The 19,989-nt window shown below is 43.1% G+C and overlaps 1 protein-coding gene across 1 annotated transcript in view; it reads left to right on the top strand.

Moving 5' to 3' along the window:
* Positions 1 to 19,989, top strand: part of MAP4 (microtubule associated protein 4) — a 257,932-nt gene that overhangs the window by 138,334 nt on the left and 99,609 nt on the right. Inside the window, exons 5-8 of the mRNA XM_065399719.1 lie at positions 12,964 to 13,095; positions 17,680 to 17,793; positions 18,441 to 18,569; positions 19,089 to 19,181. Coding sequence (XP_065255791.1) covers positions 12,964 to 13,095; positions 17,680 to 17,793; positions 18,441 to 18,569; positions 19,089 to 19,181 — 468 coding nt within the window. The remainder of the gene's footprint in view (positions 1 to 12,963; positions 13,096 to 17,679; positions 17,794 to 18,440; positions 18,570 to 19,088; positions 19,182 to 19,989) is intronic.

Below are 19,989 nucleotides of genomic sequence, written 5' to 3'. Positions count from 1 at the left end.
TGGCCTGCATCATGCGGGAGGTCAGACTAGATGACCATATTGGTCCCTTCTGACCTTAAAGTCTATGAGTCTATGAGTCTATATAGTAGAATGTGTGATCTTTGCAGAGCACTGCATGCATATGTGGTTCAATACGTAATTGCCAGTTATCTGTCTGAGGCTCATGGGCAATGTCTGAATCTGACTCATATCTTAGACGCATGGGGCTTTACATACAAGAGACTGGAAAAGTTAGTATATGTGGAAGCTGAATTACAGCTTTATTTTGCAGCCCAGAGCCTACTGACAATACATCATCTCTGTTCAAATTTGAAATGCAGATACCAAATGACTTGCTTTCTGAGCGTCTAATTTTCCCCAGCAGGAAATGCGAGCTTGGGAGATAATATTGCTCATTGACCAGCAAGGCAGTGCAATACATCTTTCCCAGGCTTTTGTTTAAGCTGCTTGTTTGTAGGGAAAACATCACTTAAGGAAGATACAGCTTCTGAAGAATGAGGAAAAATAAGGGTATGTATTTAGCACAAAAAGTGGCAGCATTAGTCTTTTTATGGGTGACATTAAAAACTTGTGCTGAAAGAACATTGAGTGCAAAATCAAGCACTCAAAAGTTAAGAAGTGCCAGATTGCCTGTTCAACCTTAATTCAGTCCACTTGTGCGAATGCATTGTGAGACAGTGTTTAATTCCATAATCATACTATATTTTTTCACAGGCCCCCTGCTTCGTTAAGTGGATGGATAGTTGTGCTATATTTCTTTTTATCATTTAATATGAGGTCCCAGGCCTCATTTAACACACACCATACAAACCTCACACTGAATAAAAATTTTTTTTTTCCTGGTTGTTTCTATGGTGCTCTCATCACAGTATCCAAGTGCTTCACGGACATTAATGAACTTATCGTCACAAAACCCCTCTGAGATACGTGGCGATAGTACCATTTAACAGATGAGGAACTGAGGCACAGAGAGATTAAAACCAAAATTGTTGATGGGTCCACTAGCACTGGGTGCCAATTTGAAACACCCAAGGGCCTAATTTGTTTGAGTACTTAGAATTTTTATAGCACATATGTTCAAAGCACAACTCCAATTGACTTTAGTTGCATTTGTGAGCTTTCAGCACTTCTGCAAATTTGGCCTTGTGTCTCTCACTGGGTGAGGAAAATGAGGAACACACAATTGGAAAAAATAATATGGAAAACATAGTATGTGATCATGTAATTAAAGACTATATCATAATGCATATACATTATGGGGTACAAATTAAGGTTACACAGGCAGCCTTAATTCTGGCATTTCCTAACTTTTGAGTGCTTGACTTTGCAACCTTAATACTTAATGTAGTTTTAATATCATTTCCTAATTTCTTAAAGCAAATGCAAAACCAAATTCCATCTGTGGGACCATATTGACCCCTAATTTGGGTCATCAGCAGGGTTTGGACATTATATCCGCAGCATAGACCTCTACTACATGAGCTGAGTAACAGGTAGCAGCAGGAGGCTGAATATGTGGGTCAGGCCCTTGAGGGAGATCCGGCACACACTTTGCCAGTGGATTTCACCACTGTTTGCTGACAGTAGAGGAATGTAGGACATTGGGTTCAATTTCAGGTTATGGAGGGGACTGTGCTCTAGTATTTATTGTCCCTTCTGCCTCTGTTCTCCCTCTCTGCTCCAATCCTCCCCTCCATTTGTGCCTATATACCCCTAGACCCTACCAGCTCGTCTTCCCCTTTGCTCCCTCCATCCCTCCCGGCTCCTGCAACTCCGTCTCCCGGTGTGTACCTTCCTCACCCCTCTATCCTAAGTCAAGCTGCTTCCTTTTTCTCCTTACTGCCCGGGCGCCAGCAAAGGGAGCACTGAGAACACAAAAGAGATGATTTCCCTGTTGTCTGTCTGTTGCCCACTACCACAGTGGCCCAGAGCAGCAATTGCAGAGGAAGTCCTGTTCCGCCTGCCCTTGCAGCCCCAGGATGGAGCATGCTCAGTCACTCTGTGTGATGGCACATGTGCAGTCCAGTCGTATGTAGGAGCTATGCGGGGCTGAAGCATGATCAGTGCGCACAGAATCTTTGGAGAATTTAGCAGCCAAACTCTAACAAGTTTCTACTGAGCATGTGCAAATGGAGATTTTCCAGAGGCTCATAGGTTGGCCAAATTTGGGTGTTCTTTCACAGGAATAGTAAAAAGCACATCTCAGACACATGAGTTCTCCTTTGCCAAATTTCAAGAATCTGCTCCAAAGCATGGAGACACTGGAGCTCCTTAAAGAAAAGTTTTTGGAACGAACTTAACATTGTTTTCCTAATGTTTTGGTTTTTTTTCCTACTCATCTTCAGAAATGACTAAAGCCAGAGATGCCAATGTAAGTTTGTAGTATATAAGTACATCGCTCAGGGGTGTGAAAACTCCATCACTGACTATTTTTAAATCAAGAGTGGATGTTTTTCTAAAAGCTCTGCTCTAGGAATTATTTTGGGGAAGTTCTATGGCCTGTGTGATACAGGAGGTCAAACTAGATGATCATAGTGGTCCCTTCTGGCCTTTGGATCTATGAATACTGCTCTTTAGGTAGAGGAAGCAACAGTCATTCAGCTTTATTTAAACATTTAGATGGTCTAAGAATCCTAAACCTAATTTAAAGTCATACAATTACTGGAGAATTAACCCCCCCTCCACCCCACCCCATCCTACCAGTTTCAAAAACCCAGTAAAATATTTAGGTCATAGCCTGTTTTTCCCCCCCACTGTGGCTGGAAGGGCTTCTGCCCCACAGCAGATGAGAATCTGCTGGCGTGAAGGTATTTCTTCCTGCTAAACTGAAACACTCCTTTTTTCCTGTCTTTTGTCCCTCCTTCCCCACATTTTCCCTAATTTTGTAAGGTGCTACTCAAGGCTTTGGCATGGGATTCTGCCTTGATTACTCAAAGCATAAGTACTTATCCCAGGAGACCTGTTATTTCTTTCAGTTAGGCCTGATCTAAGGCTCAGACATTCTGCATCCAGAACCTACTTCTCATTTGATGCTTGGACAGCACAGTGCAGGGTAGATTGATTTAATAATTATTTAAATCAGCAAGCAGGAAGCCTTGATTTTAAATAATTGGTTTTAATTATTTTGCATTTGTACTTTATTTTCCTTAAGAGAGCTTGATTCTCATTGGTTGGTAACCATTAAAACATGTTGATTTGCAACTAAATATATATAGCCTTTACGTTAACTTGGTGCTTCTTTTTGCTAACCAGGAGGATATGTTATCTATACACATTTATTTAAGCAATTATGGAGCTTATCTTATATTTAATGAGATTCTTAATTTTTCCATTTTTAGTATATTAGAAAATGGGAATGAAGCCTTTTTCTTAGTAGATTTTATTTTTTTATTGCAATTTGTCAAGCTCTATTGGGATGGAAATTCAAATTCAATTAAAAATGCACAAAAACAGCATTTACATTTGTTTATTAAATAAAACTACTTTAAAAGTTCTGGATACATAAGAAAAATTTATCAAAACATGTTTTGCATATAAAACTGATTTATTAAACAAAGGAAATAGCAGTAGTTGGTGAATTGAAGTGATTGTTTCTGGTCAACATGTCTTTCAAGGTTGTAGAATCTTTAATATTCAGATATCCTGGCAATATAGGATATTTCATTCTGAAATCCCAGGTCTTTGACTCTTTAATGTTGCATTTCAGTGGATGTGTTTCTTGATTTGGGTTCCCTTTAGTATTTGGCCTGGTCATGGGAGACTGCCATTTCTCACTGGTTGGGATCTTAACGTAGTGACATCTAGCAGCTTTTTGCAGCAATGCAGGACATAGTGGAGAGCATGTTCTTTTTATTAAACCTTTGTTGAAATGGCTTCTGAACTGTGAGCTCCATCAGAAATTCTTTGCAGCTTCTCAAGGAAGCTTTTTTTGGTCCTTAATATTCTCGCCCATTTTATTGTCCTCGGGGGATTGTATTGGCTTCTTACCGGTAAAGCAGATTTTTTTGGTTGCAGTGCCCGCAGCCAGATTTAACTGAACAATGTCTCTGATAGGGTGGTCTTTCATCCTCATCTGCATCTTCTGAAACTCCCCCTTCATAGAATTCATGTTGCTAAAATCTGTAGCGCAGCCATGAGACAGCCCAGTGTGTACTTCCCGCAATCCATACTATCTAGATGCAAAGGTTAGGTCAGGTGCCTGCTTTATTAGGGCAACATTGCAGTCCCTATATAAACCATCTTACTCAGCTGTTCACCTAGTCACTGGTGCAAGTGTGTATTTCCTGAAGAGTGCAGAACTCTGAAGGCAATTTAATGTCGTAAGCCTGATTACTTAGCAGTAACCGCAGTCCCCAAAATACTGTTTTTCCATAGATCAGTGCTTCTGTGGCAGCATTCCTCTGGAGTCTGTGTTCTGGACAGGCAAATGAGAACTGAAGAGTCTGAGGGAAGCAGCAGTGGTGCCTCTCTTTGGCTACTGTAGGAGCAGAGCAGTTCATGTTAAGAGGCATGTAACCTCACTGCAGCATAACTGCTTTTAATGTTTTGAGGGTTTTGTCTGAGCACAGTTCCAAGAGTCTGGATTTAAGGAAGCAATATACTCAGAGACCTCCAGTTACTGGGAACTTAACCTAGGTTTTTTCTGACACTCAACTATTGTACCTAACTATCTTTCATGCACCTTATATCCCAACCCCAAATATGCAGACTCTTTACATTGGTTTTTCTGTAAGTTTCAGCACTTCATCTTAACTTAATTTACATGTATTAGACTAGTGACAGAAATATAAGGTTAGTATACTGTCTTCATTTCCTCATGCCTGGGGCATCCCCCCTTTTTACCTAGTTATAACTTTTCTTTCCCAAACATCTGAGAGGTCTTGTCCTTTTGGCCATCTCTCATCAGTACCTCCTCTTTTCCCCCTCCCGTCAACTTACCAACTGTCATGGAATTTTCCAATTGTAAGGCTCCATCCCTCCTTTCACTTTAGTTTAAATCTTTTCTTCTCTTAGGCTTGAAATTTCAGCTGCTCTGTTTCCAGACAGCTCATTATAATAAGAAGCTGAAAGCCTGGTGCTGTCTTGTGGGTATAATTCATAAAATCATTTGTATTTAAAAAAAATGGCTGAGAACTTAAAAATTGGATGGTAACAGTTTGTGAATCCCAATGATAATTGAATCTGGTGATATTTTGAACAAAAAGAGTGCTCAGCCATACTGGTAGCTGCTTCCATAACATCACACTTACTCAACAGACATTCTAGGCTTCAGGTGACACACAATGATGTTCCTGGAATCTTACTATAGAGATCGTGGTAGTGTATAGGAACCAACCAAAACCAGGGCCCCAAAGTGCTAGCTAGCCACCATACAGAGTAGCAGACAGTGTCTGTCTCAAAGATCTTACAAGCATAATAGATAAGACTGCCAAAGGGTAGGGAAAAGGGGCTATAACACAATGTGGTGATTGTGTAGGGAGTGCTGCCGAGTACTCATACACCCCCTCCCTTCTATAGGCACTGGATAGTAATAGTAAACTGTGAATTTGTCAGGTGAGTGAAAATGTAATTTCTAGCTGCTATTTCAGTGTGATTGGCAGGCTTATTCTTAGACATAAAAATCTTCAGGATTAAAAGTGACAGAAGCCAATTGTGCTTTCAAATTGCTCATGGAATAATTTCTTTCAATTATAATAAATACTCCTTCCTGGCTGTATATCCTTAAGCCAGGTAGGATTGCAGCCTGGCAGCTGCAGTGCAGATTTCCTCATGCTGCCCCACTAAAGACTTCAATCTAGACCTGAAGGGACCCACATTCTCTGTAGGTGGAAGGTGGCACAGTCTCCATGGCATGGGCTGCTTCTGGAGCAGAGACTGACAACTCTGATTTTGCTCTATAAACATTCATCCCCCAAGGCTATTAAGTATTGACAGAAGACTGTAATCTTGATTCACCTAGGACCATTTAGTTTTGAGCTTTTATTACAGAAGAGGTAGGAGTTTGTATAAGGGCATGAAGTCAGGTGGAATATGTTTAATCTTTCTCCATCCAGTCCTTCATTCCTCCTTTTCCCTCCCAGTTTTGGGAATTAAGCAAATCATAAACATGTATCTGAGGCTTGTAACATTCTGTGCTTTTAGACAAGGATCTCAAAGCACTTGAAATTTTTTAACTTCATGACATCCCAGAGAGGTAGGTCAATATTATCCTATTTTACGGATGTGGAAACGGCAGCACTTGAAAGGTTGAGGACATAATCCTGCAAGATGCTGAGTGCCCTCAGCTCACTTTGAAGTCAGTGAGAGTTGGCGATGTTCTGCACCTTACATTTTACAGGATCAGGCCTTATATTACTTGCCAAAGGTCACATGAGTCATTGTCGGATCAAGGGATAACCCGGAGTTTGACTCTCTTTACAGACTACTAGATGACACTGCTTGCCATATGTGACCCATTACAGAAATATGCAGAAGACTAGAAAACAAGGAAAATTACTAAGAATAGTAATTTTAAGAATAGTTGGCAGCCGGTATCAAGCAGAGTGCCCCAGGGGTCAGTCCTGGGGCCAGTTTTGTTCAACATCTTCATTAATGATCTGGATGATGAGATTAATTGCACCCTCAGCAAGTTCGCGGATGACACTAAGCTGGGGGGAGAGGTAGATACTCTGGAGGGTAGGGATAGGGTCCAGAGTGACCTAGACAAATTGGAGGATTGGGCCAAAAGAAATCTGAGGAGGTTCAACGAGGATAAGTGCAGAGTCCTGCACTTAGGATGGAAGAATCCCATGCACTGCTACAGGCTGGGGACCGACTGACTAAGTGGCAGTTCTGCTGAAAAGGATCTGGGGATTACAGTGGAGGAGAAGCTGGATATGAGTCAACTGTGTGCCCTTGTTGCCAAGAAGACTAACAGCATATTGGTCTGAATTAGTAGGAGCATTGCCAGCAGATCGAGGGAAGTGATTATTCCCCTCTATTCGGCACTGGTGAGGCTGCATCTGGAGTATTGTATCCAGTTTGGGCCCCACACTACAGAAAGGATGTGGACAAATTGGAGAGAGTCCAGCGGAGGGCAACTAAAATGATTAGGGGGCGGGGGCACATGACTTACGAGGAGAGGCTGAGGGAACTGGGGTTATTTAGTCTGCAGAAGAGAAGAGTGAGGGGGGATTTGATAGCAGCCTTCAACTACCTGAAAGGGGGTTCCAATGAGGATGGTGCTTGGCTGTTCTCAGTGGTGGCAGATGACAGAACAAGAAGCAATGGTCTCAAGTTGCAGTGGGGGAGGTCTAGGTTGGATATTAGGAAACACTATTTCACTAAGAGGGTGGTGAAGCACTGAAATGGGTTACTAGGGAGGTGGTGGAATCTCCATCCTTAGAGTTTTTTAAAGCTCAGCTTGACAAAGCCCTGGCTGGGATGATTTAGTTGGGATTGATCCTGCTTTGAGCAGGGACTTGGACTAGATGACCTCGAGGTCTCTTCCAACCCTAATCTTCTATGATTCTATATACAGGCAACTATAGATATGAGCTTTTAAGGACTTCTGTTCCCGTGTTGATAAATTCAAAGTTCTTAAGGTCCCAGTGTTTAGCAGATCTACAAAGCAACATTTTGAAGTGTAGCTGTGCAGTGGGGAACCACTCAGCCGCTCTTCTGGACATAAAACCAAAATGTTGACTGCTCTAAGAGCTAAAAAAACTGGTGTAGGATCTTTTAAACCATGTGTTTTCAAATCACCTTCCATCTAACAGCACTTTTTAAATTACATTTCCCCCTAAAGTTAAAAACACCCCAGAGAGATGGAGGGAATTCCTTTGTTTCCTTTAACACTGGCAAGAACTTAATCCAGGGAGTGGATTAGTTTGATAAGAGAGTAAAGGTATTGCTCTAGCTTAAGCCAGACAAACTTTGTATCCGTTGAAAGGACAGAACCACTGAAATGATTTTGATCAATTAGTTGGCAACTCTAGAAAACAAAGCTTTTAAGCCCCTCTTTTACCCTCAGGCTTGATTTGGTGCTGGCAGGTGCAGCTCATTCCTATAAACTCATTGATTGTGAAGATATTTAACCTAGAGTTAAATGTCTGATCAGTGACCTAGCCAGATTAAGCTCTTCTTGAGGGAGTAGACTTTATTATGGTAATCCTCTACTCAAAAAGCACTCCTTGCTGAAAGTTCGCTGTATGGTACCGTATAGCATAGTGGGTACAATTCTTTACGTGAACCTTTGAGCACAGCAGGCTCTTTACGTTGGAAGCCTCCATGCTGTAGGTTGCCAGAAGTGCTGTTTTATATGGATTAACTTTTCAGTTGGTTTACTTTGCCATGCTGATCTCTGCAGAACAGATGATAAAAACAAACAAATCAGTGCTGTCTGTAGCCTTAGTAAACATTTGCAATCATTGGGACCTACAGCAGGCTCAGCTCAGGGAAAGTGCTGCTTGCGTAGGATCCATGTTTCTGACTTCAGAAGCAGCTTGTTTGTGAATATGTTATAGGTGGCATTTTCCCACCAGTCTGGTACTTTCAGTTGTAATTTCAGACAGTGTAATGATATCTGTGATCAAGTTACATATGGGTTTTTAACTCTTGTTAGCACACTTTATTAGTTCATAGGTTTGCTACAAATTTGATATTGACCTGCACCTCTTTTGTTAGGTATGTTGTCCCTTGCTGGTAGATTCTGGTGAAGAATAACTTTTGTCAAATTGAAAAGCAGGCACTTTCCTTGAGTGTGGCCTCCTGTGATTTTAACAGACACTTGGGTGGTTTTATTTACTCTGAAATACTGGCTGTATGTAGGATTTATTTTTTGGGGCAGTGGGGGTGGGATGGGAGAGGACTGTGACTCAAAATGAAGAGCTGCCTCACTTTTTTCCTCAGTCTTCGGAATTCCTTTCTAAGGCCATTTTTATTCCATGCCCAATGGAACAATACCATCACCTGTTAAATTTGTCTGGATGGCCAAGTATTGTGCATTGAAATGAATCAAATGAGCTTGAGGAATCTAAATTTTTTTAGTCCTCAATTATAACTCAGTCCATTTTAATATACAAAATATTGGCCTAGAATAGCGATAGTTTTTAAAAGGGTGAACTGGAAGTCTCTTTTTAAAAAGTTGTCAACATTGGTAAGGAACAGAATATATGTAATATAAAATTCTGTCTTCATTCTTGGTCCACTCACATTATAAGTTAAATGCCAGTGGCAATCGTAGTTTAGCACAGCTTATATAAAACAGCTCTGTGTAGGGGAGGCAGGGTTTCCTAGTGGATAGAGCACTGGATTGAGACTTAGAAGACCTGAGTTCCATCCCTGACTCTGCCACTGACCTTGCTGGGTGACCTTGGACAAGGCACTTTGCCCCTCTGCCTCAGCTTCCCCATTTGTAAAATGATGGTAATGATACTTGCTTCTGAACTGATTTGAGCTGTATTGATGTAAAGCCCTATATAAGAGCTAGGTACTTATGTAAAGCAAACAAAGCTTTGTTTTCTGTTGGTTTGGCTGTCCTAGCCCATAGCAGCAGCGTCTGGATCTCCATTGCCCAGTCTCTAGTGTTTTTGCTACAACAAATGCTTTATAAATGCAGATATAAATCAAAATGTATCCACAGCATTATAGGAGTTTTGTTATATTTAGCAGCTCTAAGCATAATTCTTCTTGTCCTGCTCTCTAGCCACTGTCTTGTTTTCCTGCTTTCTCTCCATTCCCAGCATGCCCTACATTCCAGGGAAATTCCCCCTCCCTTTATTTAAAGGCACAGATGTAATCACTCTGCCACTTACAAATACATTTTAAAATAATAATTTAAAAGTTATTTCCTCCTGCTTACCTACCAATGCCATAAAGTTCTGGTTTCTCTTCTGGTACAATAGGTACCAACAACTTATAAATGTGTGTTTTTATTCTAGCTCTAGAACTAAAAGTTTTTTCTAAAGCATTTAGAGCCCACTCAAAGCCCATTGGGGTCAATGAGACTTTTGGATCAGGGGAAATTCCTGTCAAATTCCCCTAATTTTTCTCAGTCTGTTTCCTCACATTGGCGTAAACATTTACTTCTTCCTATTATTTCATGCGATGCTCTATAGGCAGACAAAAGACTGTCATGTTCCTGTCCGGAGGAGCTTACAGCTTAAATAGGAGCTTATAGTAGATGTTAATTAAATCCCTTGCTACTCTACCCTGCAAATAATTGTGAATAATGGTGTCTCTTCACATTTATAATAGCACTTTGCAAACCTTAATTATCATTGTCTGTTTTGGTAAAATATTGCTGTTAAATTGTCAGTTTGCCTGCATATCATCTAGTCTGACACCAGTTTATCGTCAAACATTGTCTGCATTGATCCCCCACCCCCTCCACACACACAGCAGTTTTGTTCCCTCCACATTCCGCCCCAGTACACACATTCACACCTTTATCCTCTGCATGCAGGAAGCAGTGCTATCTTAAAACCTGGCCTGGGAAGCTTGTACACCCTCCTTGCTGAAGTGAACCATATCAAATTCAGTCATTTAGCGGTATAATAGCTAAGAGACACCAACAGAAAACCCAGCATACTCTTGCCAAACCAGGAACTGGTTTAGGATGCTAGTAGCATCTGTAGGATCCCATTGTGCTAGCTAGGAGTCCTCCATCAATGGTAGTCAGAAATTGAACATTGTAAAGTCCTCCTTTTCTAAACACATTTTTTTCTGTCTTGGTGCATGTGTATTACCATACAGAGGTGGTGTATGCACTTGTATATGTATTGTGCATTGTTATCAAAACACTTTAATAGGTGTATACATTTTAAATTCCCATTTTCTGGCCCTCAAAGGTACGTCTAGGATTTGGCAATATACTTGTATTATTAACTGCATGTAATTAACTGGCACCGATATGCCAATAGGCATCTTTAGGTAACTATGAGCTTTTAATAAAGCCTTATGCAGATCCCCTTGAATCTCTCCCGTCTTCCGCTGAGCTCTTCAATCTGTCTTGTTCAGCCTCATCCGTCAGAACTCCCTGCCTGCTCAGTGACGCTTTCCCCCCATGCACTGCTTTGTCCCTCATCCTACACATTCTCTGTTGATTCCCATACATGCCTGGCAAACCCCAGACGGTTTATAAGGTTTTCAGGTAAATTGTGGGTTGGAGCAGAATAGAGGGAATCTTTATGGACAGTTGTGAAACGCTGAGTTTTCTGAGATCTCATAGGAACATGGAATTGCCAGACTGGACCAGATGATTCAAATAACTGCTGGTGATTGGGCTTTCGCAAAACAACCAAATATTGAGAGACTTGCAGTCATAGGCGGCGAGTTATATTCTTTTGTGGTGCCCGGGCTCCAGGAATATTCAGGGCCGGGGGCCCTGCTCCACCAGTATTTGGAGCTGGGTCTCTCCCTTGGCCACCCCTCCCCCTGCGCGTCTCCCCCCCTGCCCCGCTGCGTCCCTGCCTGAAAAAAAGCGGCGCGCACCTCTCCTGTGCCTGCTTGTGCTGCCGGTGTAGCACATTCCTACGCTGAGCGGTATCTACACTACACCGGCTCCCGGCATCAACTGCTGTCTGCTGCCCCAGGGTCCTAGTGCCCCCATCCACTAATGGCAGGGCAGGCTGCCCTTACCCTGCCCTTCCGCCCTAGCCCTGAGCCTCTCCAACGCCCCAAACCCCTCATCCCCCCGCACCCTAATCCTCTGCCCCAGCCCTGAGCCCTTTTCTGCAACATGAACCCCTCATCCTCAGCCCCAGCCAGAGCCCTCATCCCCCGCACCCTAATCCTCTGCCCCAGCCCTGAGCCCCCTCCTGCATCATGAACCCCTCAGCCCCACAGCCCTCACCCCTGCACCCCCTCCTATCCCCAAACTCCCTCTCAGAGCGTGCACCCCCTCCCCCTTCCACACACCCCCTCCTGCCCCCAAACTCCCACCCAGAGCCTGCACCCCCTCCGACCCCCAAACTCCATCCCAGAGCCTGCACCCCATACCCCCTCCTGCACACCCACCCCCTGCCCCAGCCTGGAGCCTGCACCCCAGACCCCCTCCTGCACCCAAACTCCCTCCCAGAGCCTGAGGCAGGTGGGGTGCAGAGTTTGGGGAGGAGGGCGGAGTTGGGGGGGCAGGTTCTGGACACCACCAAAATTTCTACAAATCTGCCACACATGCTTGCAATAAAATCACATGTTGGTAACACTGGGATTCTGACTTTGGGCCTATGGTAGTTGTAACGTTTGGTGTAAGTTAACCCTTGCAGGAGCCCAGTAGGCTCTATTTGACTCAGAGTTTGAGTTCATTCAGACCCCAGTGTTTTCCTCTGTCCCAGCTCTTACTGATGGGTCTCTGCTGCTTTTGTTTTTCTTTCTGAAGGGATTAGACATTTCAGTTCAGTTTATACAGTAGTAGTTACTGGAGATGCACACACAGCCCCGGCAGGGACAAGTGACCATGAAAATGATGCTTAAGCGCTTTCTTTTATGTTTTGCTAGATAAATATTTAGGAGTGTGCAGCTGTGCCTGGGAGGTCAGCAGCGTTGCCAGGCTCCTATGAACTACTCTTTCCCAGAAAAAAATGAATCACAAATCAGGGATGTCTTTGTTCACCTGGCTCCTCCAAGTTCTGTTCTAACTTGATGTAATATTCTGGTGAAAGTACACCCTAAAGGGTAGGGTGTGCTGCTGGCACTAATTGCTCAGCATTTAAAGGCATCTGAACACCTTGTGGTTTATAAATACTCCATTCTTGATTTTTATCAAGCTTCTTCAAATCCATTCCTTCCTCCATTTCTCTTTAGAAACTTCATTAAAATTGTAGAACTGCGGCACATTGATGGGTCTGATTTCACTGAAAAACCATGTGTGCTGTCAGTCTTAGCAAGAGTTCTGCCACTCAGCGTAACATAAACCATATATACAGAAGTAATTCAGCTTAGTGACTTACTGGTAAGTGTTGCTGCTTTTTCTTCACATTTCAGTATTCCCAAGAGAGATCACGGGTGAAAAAATGTCCTACAAAGAGTTTCTGGATCGCAACGAGACCTGGGCGATGGATGAGAGAGACCTTTGCTTTGACCCACAGTCGATATTCAGACCCATGGAGGGGACAGGTATGGCTGTATTAACCTACACCGTTGTTAAAATAACCTTAGGGCTGCACCCTAGCCAACAAAATCCTGGAATCTCACCACCTCACTTAAGGTTGTTTTTTCTATACCACACTCACATTTTTTCCCTAAATGCATTGCCCATAGTTCCAAAGACCGTAACACCCCAGTGAGTTATATAGACTGTCAACCTGGTGTTCTAATCAGGCACAGGACACAATCTAAAAAAATAAAACAGCAGAATAGGTTATCTGGTAATTGTACCCTTGTGCCCTAATGAGCTCTGTGGAAATGGGATGCTGCTGTGTGAGCCAGTTTAAATTGAGTCATTTTTGGTCATTTTGTTAAGATTGTAGTAAGATTGGTCTTTTAGTTCAAGATCTGTGAAAATGAACTGTACTTCAACTCACCTCCATGTATTTTTGAAGCACTGTGACAGAGATTGGAGCATATAGCTCACATCTGCCAGTGATCTTGGACTGACATAAACCTACTCCTTTAGAGCACTTTGTTTGAGGAAACTCATATCTGTAGTCATAATAATGACAGTCTTGGTATCTTTTTTAACTAATAGTCTCATGGTATCTTTTTCAACTAATTAGCTAGTGTCTGCGTTATATTCAGTCCATATTAACAGTAATGTTTGTCATCAAAACACATCTGTCCTTATTGTAGACACTTGTCTATATATATTTTTTTTTAAAAGAAAAGCATAGAATCCTAGAATCATAGAATATCAGGGTTGGAAGGGACCTCAGGAGGTCATCTAGTCCAACCCCCTGTTCAAAGCAGGACCAATTCCCAACTAAATCATCCCAGCCAGGGCTTTGTCAAGCCGGACCTTAAAAACCTCTAATGAAGGAGATTCCACCACCTCCCTAGGTAACCCATTCCAGTGCTTCACCACCCTCCTAGTGAAAAAGTTTTTCCTAATATCCAACCTAAACCTCCCCAACTGCAACTTGAGACCATTACTCCTTGTTCTGTCATCAGGTACCACTGAGAACAGTCTAGATCCATCCTCTTTGGAACCCCCTTTCAGGTAGTTGAAAGCAGCTATCAAATCCCCCCTCATTCTTCTCTTCTGCAGACTAAACAATCCCAGTTCCCTCAGCCTCTCCTCATAAGTCATGTGCTCCAGCCCCCTAATCATTTTTGTTGCCCTCCGCTGGACTCTTTCCAATTTTTCCACATCCTTCTTGTAGTGTGGGGCCCAAAACTGGACACAGTACTCCAGATGAGGCCTCACCAATGTCGAATAGAGGGGAATGATCACGTCCCTCGATCTGCTGGCAATGCCCCTACTTATACAGCCCAAAATGCTGTTAGCCTTCTTGGCAACAAGGGCACACTGTTGACTCATATCCAGCTTCTCGTCCACTGTAACCCCTAGGTCTTTTTCTGTAGAACTGTTTCCTAGCCATTCGGTCCCTAGTCTGTAACAGTGCATGGGATTCTTCCGTCCTAAGTGCAGGACTCTGCACTTGTCCTTGTTGAACCTCATCAGGTTTCTTTTGGCCCAATCCTCTAATTTGTCTAGGTTCCTCTGTATCCTATCCCTATCCTCCAGGGTATCTACCACTCCTCCCAGTTTAGTGTCATCTGCAAACTTGCTGAGAGTGCAGTCCACGCCATCCTCCAGATCATTAATGAAGATATTGAACAAAACCGGCCCCAGGACCGACCCCTGGGGCACTCCGCTTGAAACCGGCTGCCAACTAGACATGGAGCCATTGATCACTACCCGTTGAGCCTGACGATCTAGCCAGCTTTCTATCCACCTTATAGTCCATTCATCCAGCCCATACTTCTTTAACTTGCTGGCAAGAATACTGTGGGAGACTGTATCAAAAGCTTTGCTAAAGTCAAACCTTTTGTTCAAAACTGTCAGATTTCTTCCAGCCTTGGATCCCATTGCCAGATTTTAGTTCAGATGGGATTTTTACATTTAAACAGGTAAACAGATTAGAATTGGATGCACTGTGTTCTGCCTCTGCTCATGGAGACTAGAGAGCATTTCATGAACCAAGCTGAAGTAACGTTTACTGTATGTTCCTCATCAAGGGGTGCCAGCAGATGCTATTGTTGTCCATATTTTTGCTAAATGTTTAACTGGGAACTCTTGGAAGGGCAATATCTTATTTGTTACTTTCCTAGCAATTTGGACAAAAGTGGACCATAAAGCCGAAGGCTTGTTCTTGGGATCCAATTTCTACCTTTTATAATTTTCTTCACTTGTTGAAGTTCATAAAGCTTATCTGTCTTTCCTTCCTCACTACTTGCCTGCCTCCCTCTCAATTTACTATTACCTAAACCTCATCTATTGTTTATATAGCACCAATAACTACAATATTGGGTTATGCTCTCTCCCTCAGCACACCAAAATGTACTGGATTGTATTTCATTTTGTGTATATAGATGCATGATGAGATGCTCCATCAAGTCCAAACAAGGACTTGAAATTCTGAAAAATGCAATTTCACCCAATAGTTAACCCAGAACTGCACTTTAATACTTGTCTACAAGACTGACAGTGAAGGATTAATATGTAGAGGTGAACAAATTGCATCCAATAAACTTGTTTATCACTGGCTACGATCATAACTAGATCAAGTATCCCACTTTATATATAACAGGAAACCAATAGAAAAAGCTGTGTTTCCGTGTGAGGGTTTGTGCCTCTGGTTACTGGCCAATACGGCCTAGTGGCCAGAGTCCATAGAGTCGGCCCTGGGTTGCAGGGCAGTACGGCCTATTGGCCAGAGTCCATAGAATCTCCCCTGGCTGCAGGGCAATGTGGCCTAGTGGCCAGAGTCTCTAGGGTCACCCCGGGTTGCAGGGCAGCACAGCCTGGTGGCCAAAGACTCTTCCACTCCAGCCTAACCGCGGCATAGGACCTTGCCCCTGGCTCAGCGGGGGGGGGGGGGTCCGACCGAAACACGCTGAGGCTTGCTGGGGGCAAGGTACCAGTCGTCGTCCCCCCGGATCGCTTCCTACCAGCTTGAGCGTTGAGGTCTCCCATGAGTCCCTAGGTTCCCTGCGGGCCTCCGGGTCAGTCGCCTCCCCGGGTTCCTCCTGTAGTAGGGCTTCGAGCCGGCCTGGAGAAACTTCAGTCCCCGGCGCCTCCGTGGGCGGTGGCTGGTCCTTCGCTGGAGCTTCCCGGTCAGGTCCTTCCCCTGCGGCTGCCAGCCCAGACTGAGCTGGGCTCCCTCCTTTTATACTCCCAGAGCACTTGGAGCATGCCCAGTACGGACGGGGCGGGACTTCCACCGTCAGTGCTACCGGCCTGACGCTGCTGGGGCTGGTGCGGGACGGTGCTGCCCCGTCACATTCTGGAATAAATATTCTTGCAGTTAAAATTCTTGCACAGGTGTTTTGTTTCTTTTTATCCCTGTGCGAATGTACAATATGGATATCTTATAACTACGAGTAATCCAATTACTGTGCGAGTCACTAGCTCTAGACTGTTGGGGCAAAACTCAGGTTTTTTCCTGTTTTCACCTAATTGACCTTTTTCCCGGCCCTCACACTGTTCGAATACTGGGCGCATATCCTTTTCCTGGTGTTTAGAGCTACGGAAGCTGTGTTTTCTGTAAGTCTTGTATGCATAGTCCTTTTGGCAAAAAGGAAACTTGTTCAGTCAGATTGAAGGATGTTTCTTTATGGGTGTCCATGCAAATTACACAAGGATTGTCAAGTTTCCAAAGAAGAGCTATTGAGTCTGACAGCTGAGCATGATTGCATTCAGGCAGCAGTAGAAGTGTTGGAAGTCCAAGTCATAAATGTCTTGGGCTGCACAGTGGACAGCGGGCAAGCTGCTGACCTGCACTAAAATTCCTTGGTGCGACTGACTAACCAGTGTCTGATCTGGGGCATATAATGAAGACTGTTCTCCTCACAGACTTTTAAGGTTAGAAGGGATAATCATAATCATGTAGTCTGCCCTCCTGCACATCGCAGGCCACAGAACCTCACCCACCCAGTCCTGTAATAGACCCATAACCTTCCTCAACCATCTTGTAATGTCTCTGAATGACAGGAGAAATGGGTGATTTCTCTGCCTGGCCCATTATTTTGCTAAATTCATCCTCTGGCTCAACAGCCAATTACACCTCCATGCTGCTTTGAGGGAAGTGTATGTATGGCTCATTATATGCTTTTCCCCAAAGTGCAATATGGGACATGACAGAATGACATTTGAGTTATCTGAGCTGGAACAGTTTTCATTTCTTCCTCAGATCAGATATACTGGTCCATCAAATCACCCCAGACTTAAATGCTGCTCTTCTTTGAGAGAGGGACATACAGGTGCACCATACAATATTTATTCTACTCTTTAACCTATCTTGGCTACAAAATAACACGGACAACCACATTTTCATGTTGGGTATAAATCTTGTGTGAAAGAGGACAAGTTATCTTTTTTTTTTTAAGGGGGGGGGGAAACACCCACATTTCCTAGCTTTGTATAACATCTTGCAGGGCAAAGTTGGTAGTGATGCTCATCCTCAGCATTCTTACATAATCTTCCTCTCATGTTGTCATCCTTTTGTGGTTACATGTTTAACTTAGTCTCATGTTCCTCAGAGCCCTTCAAGATGCGCAGAGAGGATGTCATGTCTGATCATCTGCTACGTCCTTCTGAAATGGAGACTCGCCTACCATTCACAGAGCATTTTGAAGCTTCAGAAGAAGCTCATGGTATAATCCTCCATTGAATATGTTCATGGGCTGCTGTTAACTGGGGGTTCAGTTTTCAGTTTCTATATATGGAATTCAGGGCTGTCTACAGAAATCCATTAAATTGGCAATAGTGTAAAATTTTACCCCCTTTCTTCTCTTGAATCTCTTTTTGTCAACAGTGTTTTCGGCTTGAGGTCTCTCAAGAGACCTTGTTTTTTATCCCCTTTTTGTCCTATTTTATTTTAATTAAAAAAAAAAAGCTGAATTAAACCAAAGTTATGGAAAACTTTAACTTCATCTTCAAATGTTTTGTCCCCATTTGTGGGTTTTTTTTCACTTTCCAGTTTTCAACATTTGGACCATGGCAGCTTGAGAGCTACTGTAACAATAGCTTATTTGGGAGTCGTACCTGAAAGGCGCACAACTTCCCTTCCCCCGCCCAATAACCTTTGATTAACTTTTTCTTAGTCTAGATCTAGTGCCTCTCCGAGTGAATGAACAGGTAGGTTTATGTACAGTATATAGACTCGTGTATACATGGTTTGTGATGAGAATAAAGTACATTGCTCTGTAAGTTAATGGACCTAATGAAATAAGTTTGTGTTGGAAACAAATACGAATTCAAAAGGATGATAGCAGTGTCAAATGTACTTTGTTTCTTACAGCACCCCATGCAGCTATGATTGTACCTGAACTGCCTTCTCTGGGATCCCCATATTCTCCTGCAGAACTTATCGATCCATCTGCCTTCATCACCCTGGATTCAACTACAGAGTCTCTGCTGAATATAGCAGGTGAAACACACTTCTGCTACTGCCATGCTACTTTATAACTGGGGTCAGAGGGAGCTGCGGGTCAGAAACTGTTCGGTGTATTAATCGTAAAAAGATGATCATATTTGGCTTTTCCAGTTATATAAAATGAGTCAAGACTAAGAAAATATCCCATTGGAAAGAACATAAAATTCTTCAACTCAATTTTCAGTCTGAGAGATTTCTTAAGGTATTTGGCAGCAAAATATCCCATTGAGAGAGCGCCTCTTGTGCTGGTGGATCTTAAAATTAGTATTCGTTATTATCCCTTTCTTAATCCCTTAGATCCATAATAATATCAGAGGAGAACATGTTCAGGTCCTGTAAGGTTTCCCAAGATGAACTAATAAGTCCTTTCTAAGAATGAAGTTGCAAGAACAGCAAAGCCTGTACCACATGAGTAAATACGTGGTTGCAATGTGTAGTTGAGCATCTGTTTTGAAGTCCAGAACCAGTGCTGTTGACATTGACAGGGCTATATGTACTAATTGTTTCCCTTAGCACCTGCAAGAGTGACAGTGCCTGAAGAACATTGGCTGGGAGCTCAGCATGCTGTGGAGGGACTAGATGAATCTTCCTTTGTAGAGCCACCAGGTAAAAATAAAAGTATTGGGTTGTCCCCAGAAAACTGTTTCTGGAGTCTTTCAGCAGGATTTGAATGCCAGAAATAGATGGTCTTTCCTTCCCTCTTAAAAATGGAGGCTAAGAGCTGTATTGTGGGTACTATAGCATGACTAAGACACTGCTGTGTTGATTCTGTAACATCCTTGGAATAGAAAAAAATCTTCATTGGAGGTATGTTTTCTTACGGCAAAGTGCTCAGAATTGGGAAAAGAATAAAATGAATTGTGAACTTCAGGTATCTCTCTGAAGATGGATTTATCCTTGCTATCGGGGGGGGGGGGGGTCTATGTTCACTCCCAAGTGAGTTATTTGGGTGGACAGAATCAAGGAGCTTTTCTTGATGTTGATAATAAAGCCTTGTGCTTGAGTATCCTGCAAAGTCATAGACATAGCTCTGTATGCCACTGCTAGGGATAGATCTCTGATTAAGATGTTGTCCAGGAGGGGTTATGGCTGGATCTGTGTGACCTGAGTCGGTCTATGATTATCACCAATAGCTTTATAAAGACCTACAAGGCAGAGGACAAGCCAAATGGGAGCATCAGATATTGATAATGCTTCCTGATGTAGGCAAACCTTGGGAACCTGTGGTGGCACGGTCTGATTGAGATGTTGGAGGTATATGCATCTGCCAGATCTACTGAAGTCATAAAATCTCTCTGGGACAGGGATGTCACCATAAAGGTTAGGGTCTCCACCTGGAACTTTGTTTTCTTCATCCACCTGTTGAGCCTTTTGAGATCCAGAATGGCTCTCATTCCACCTGTAAACATCTGGA

Source organism: Emys orbicularis, chromosome 2 (genome assembly GCF_028017835.1).
Source record: "Emys orbicularis isolate rEmyOrb1 chromosome 2, rEmyOrb1.hap1, whole genome shotgun sequence".
Taxonomy (NCBI): Eukaryota; Metazoa; Chordata; order Testudines; family Emydidae; genus Emys; species Emys orbicularis.
Note: the sequence above shows the minus strand (reverse complement) of the source record. Positions and strands in the feature narration are given on the sequence as shown.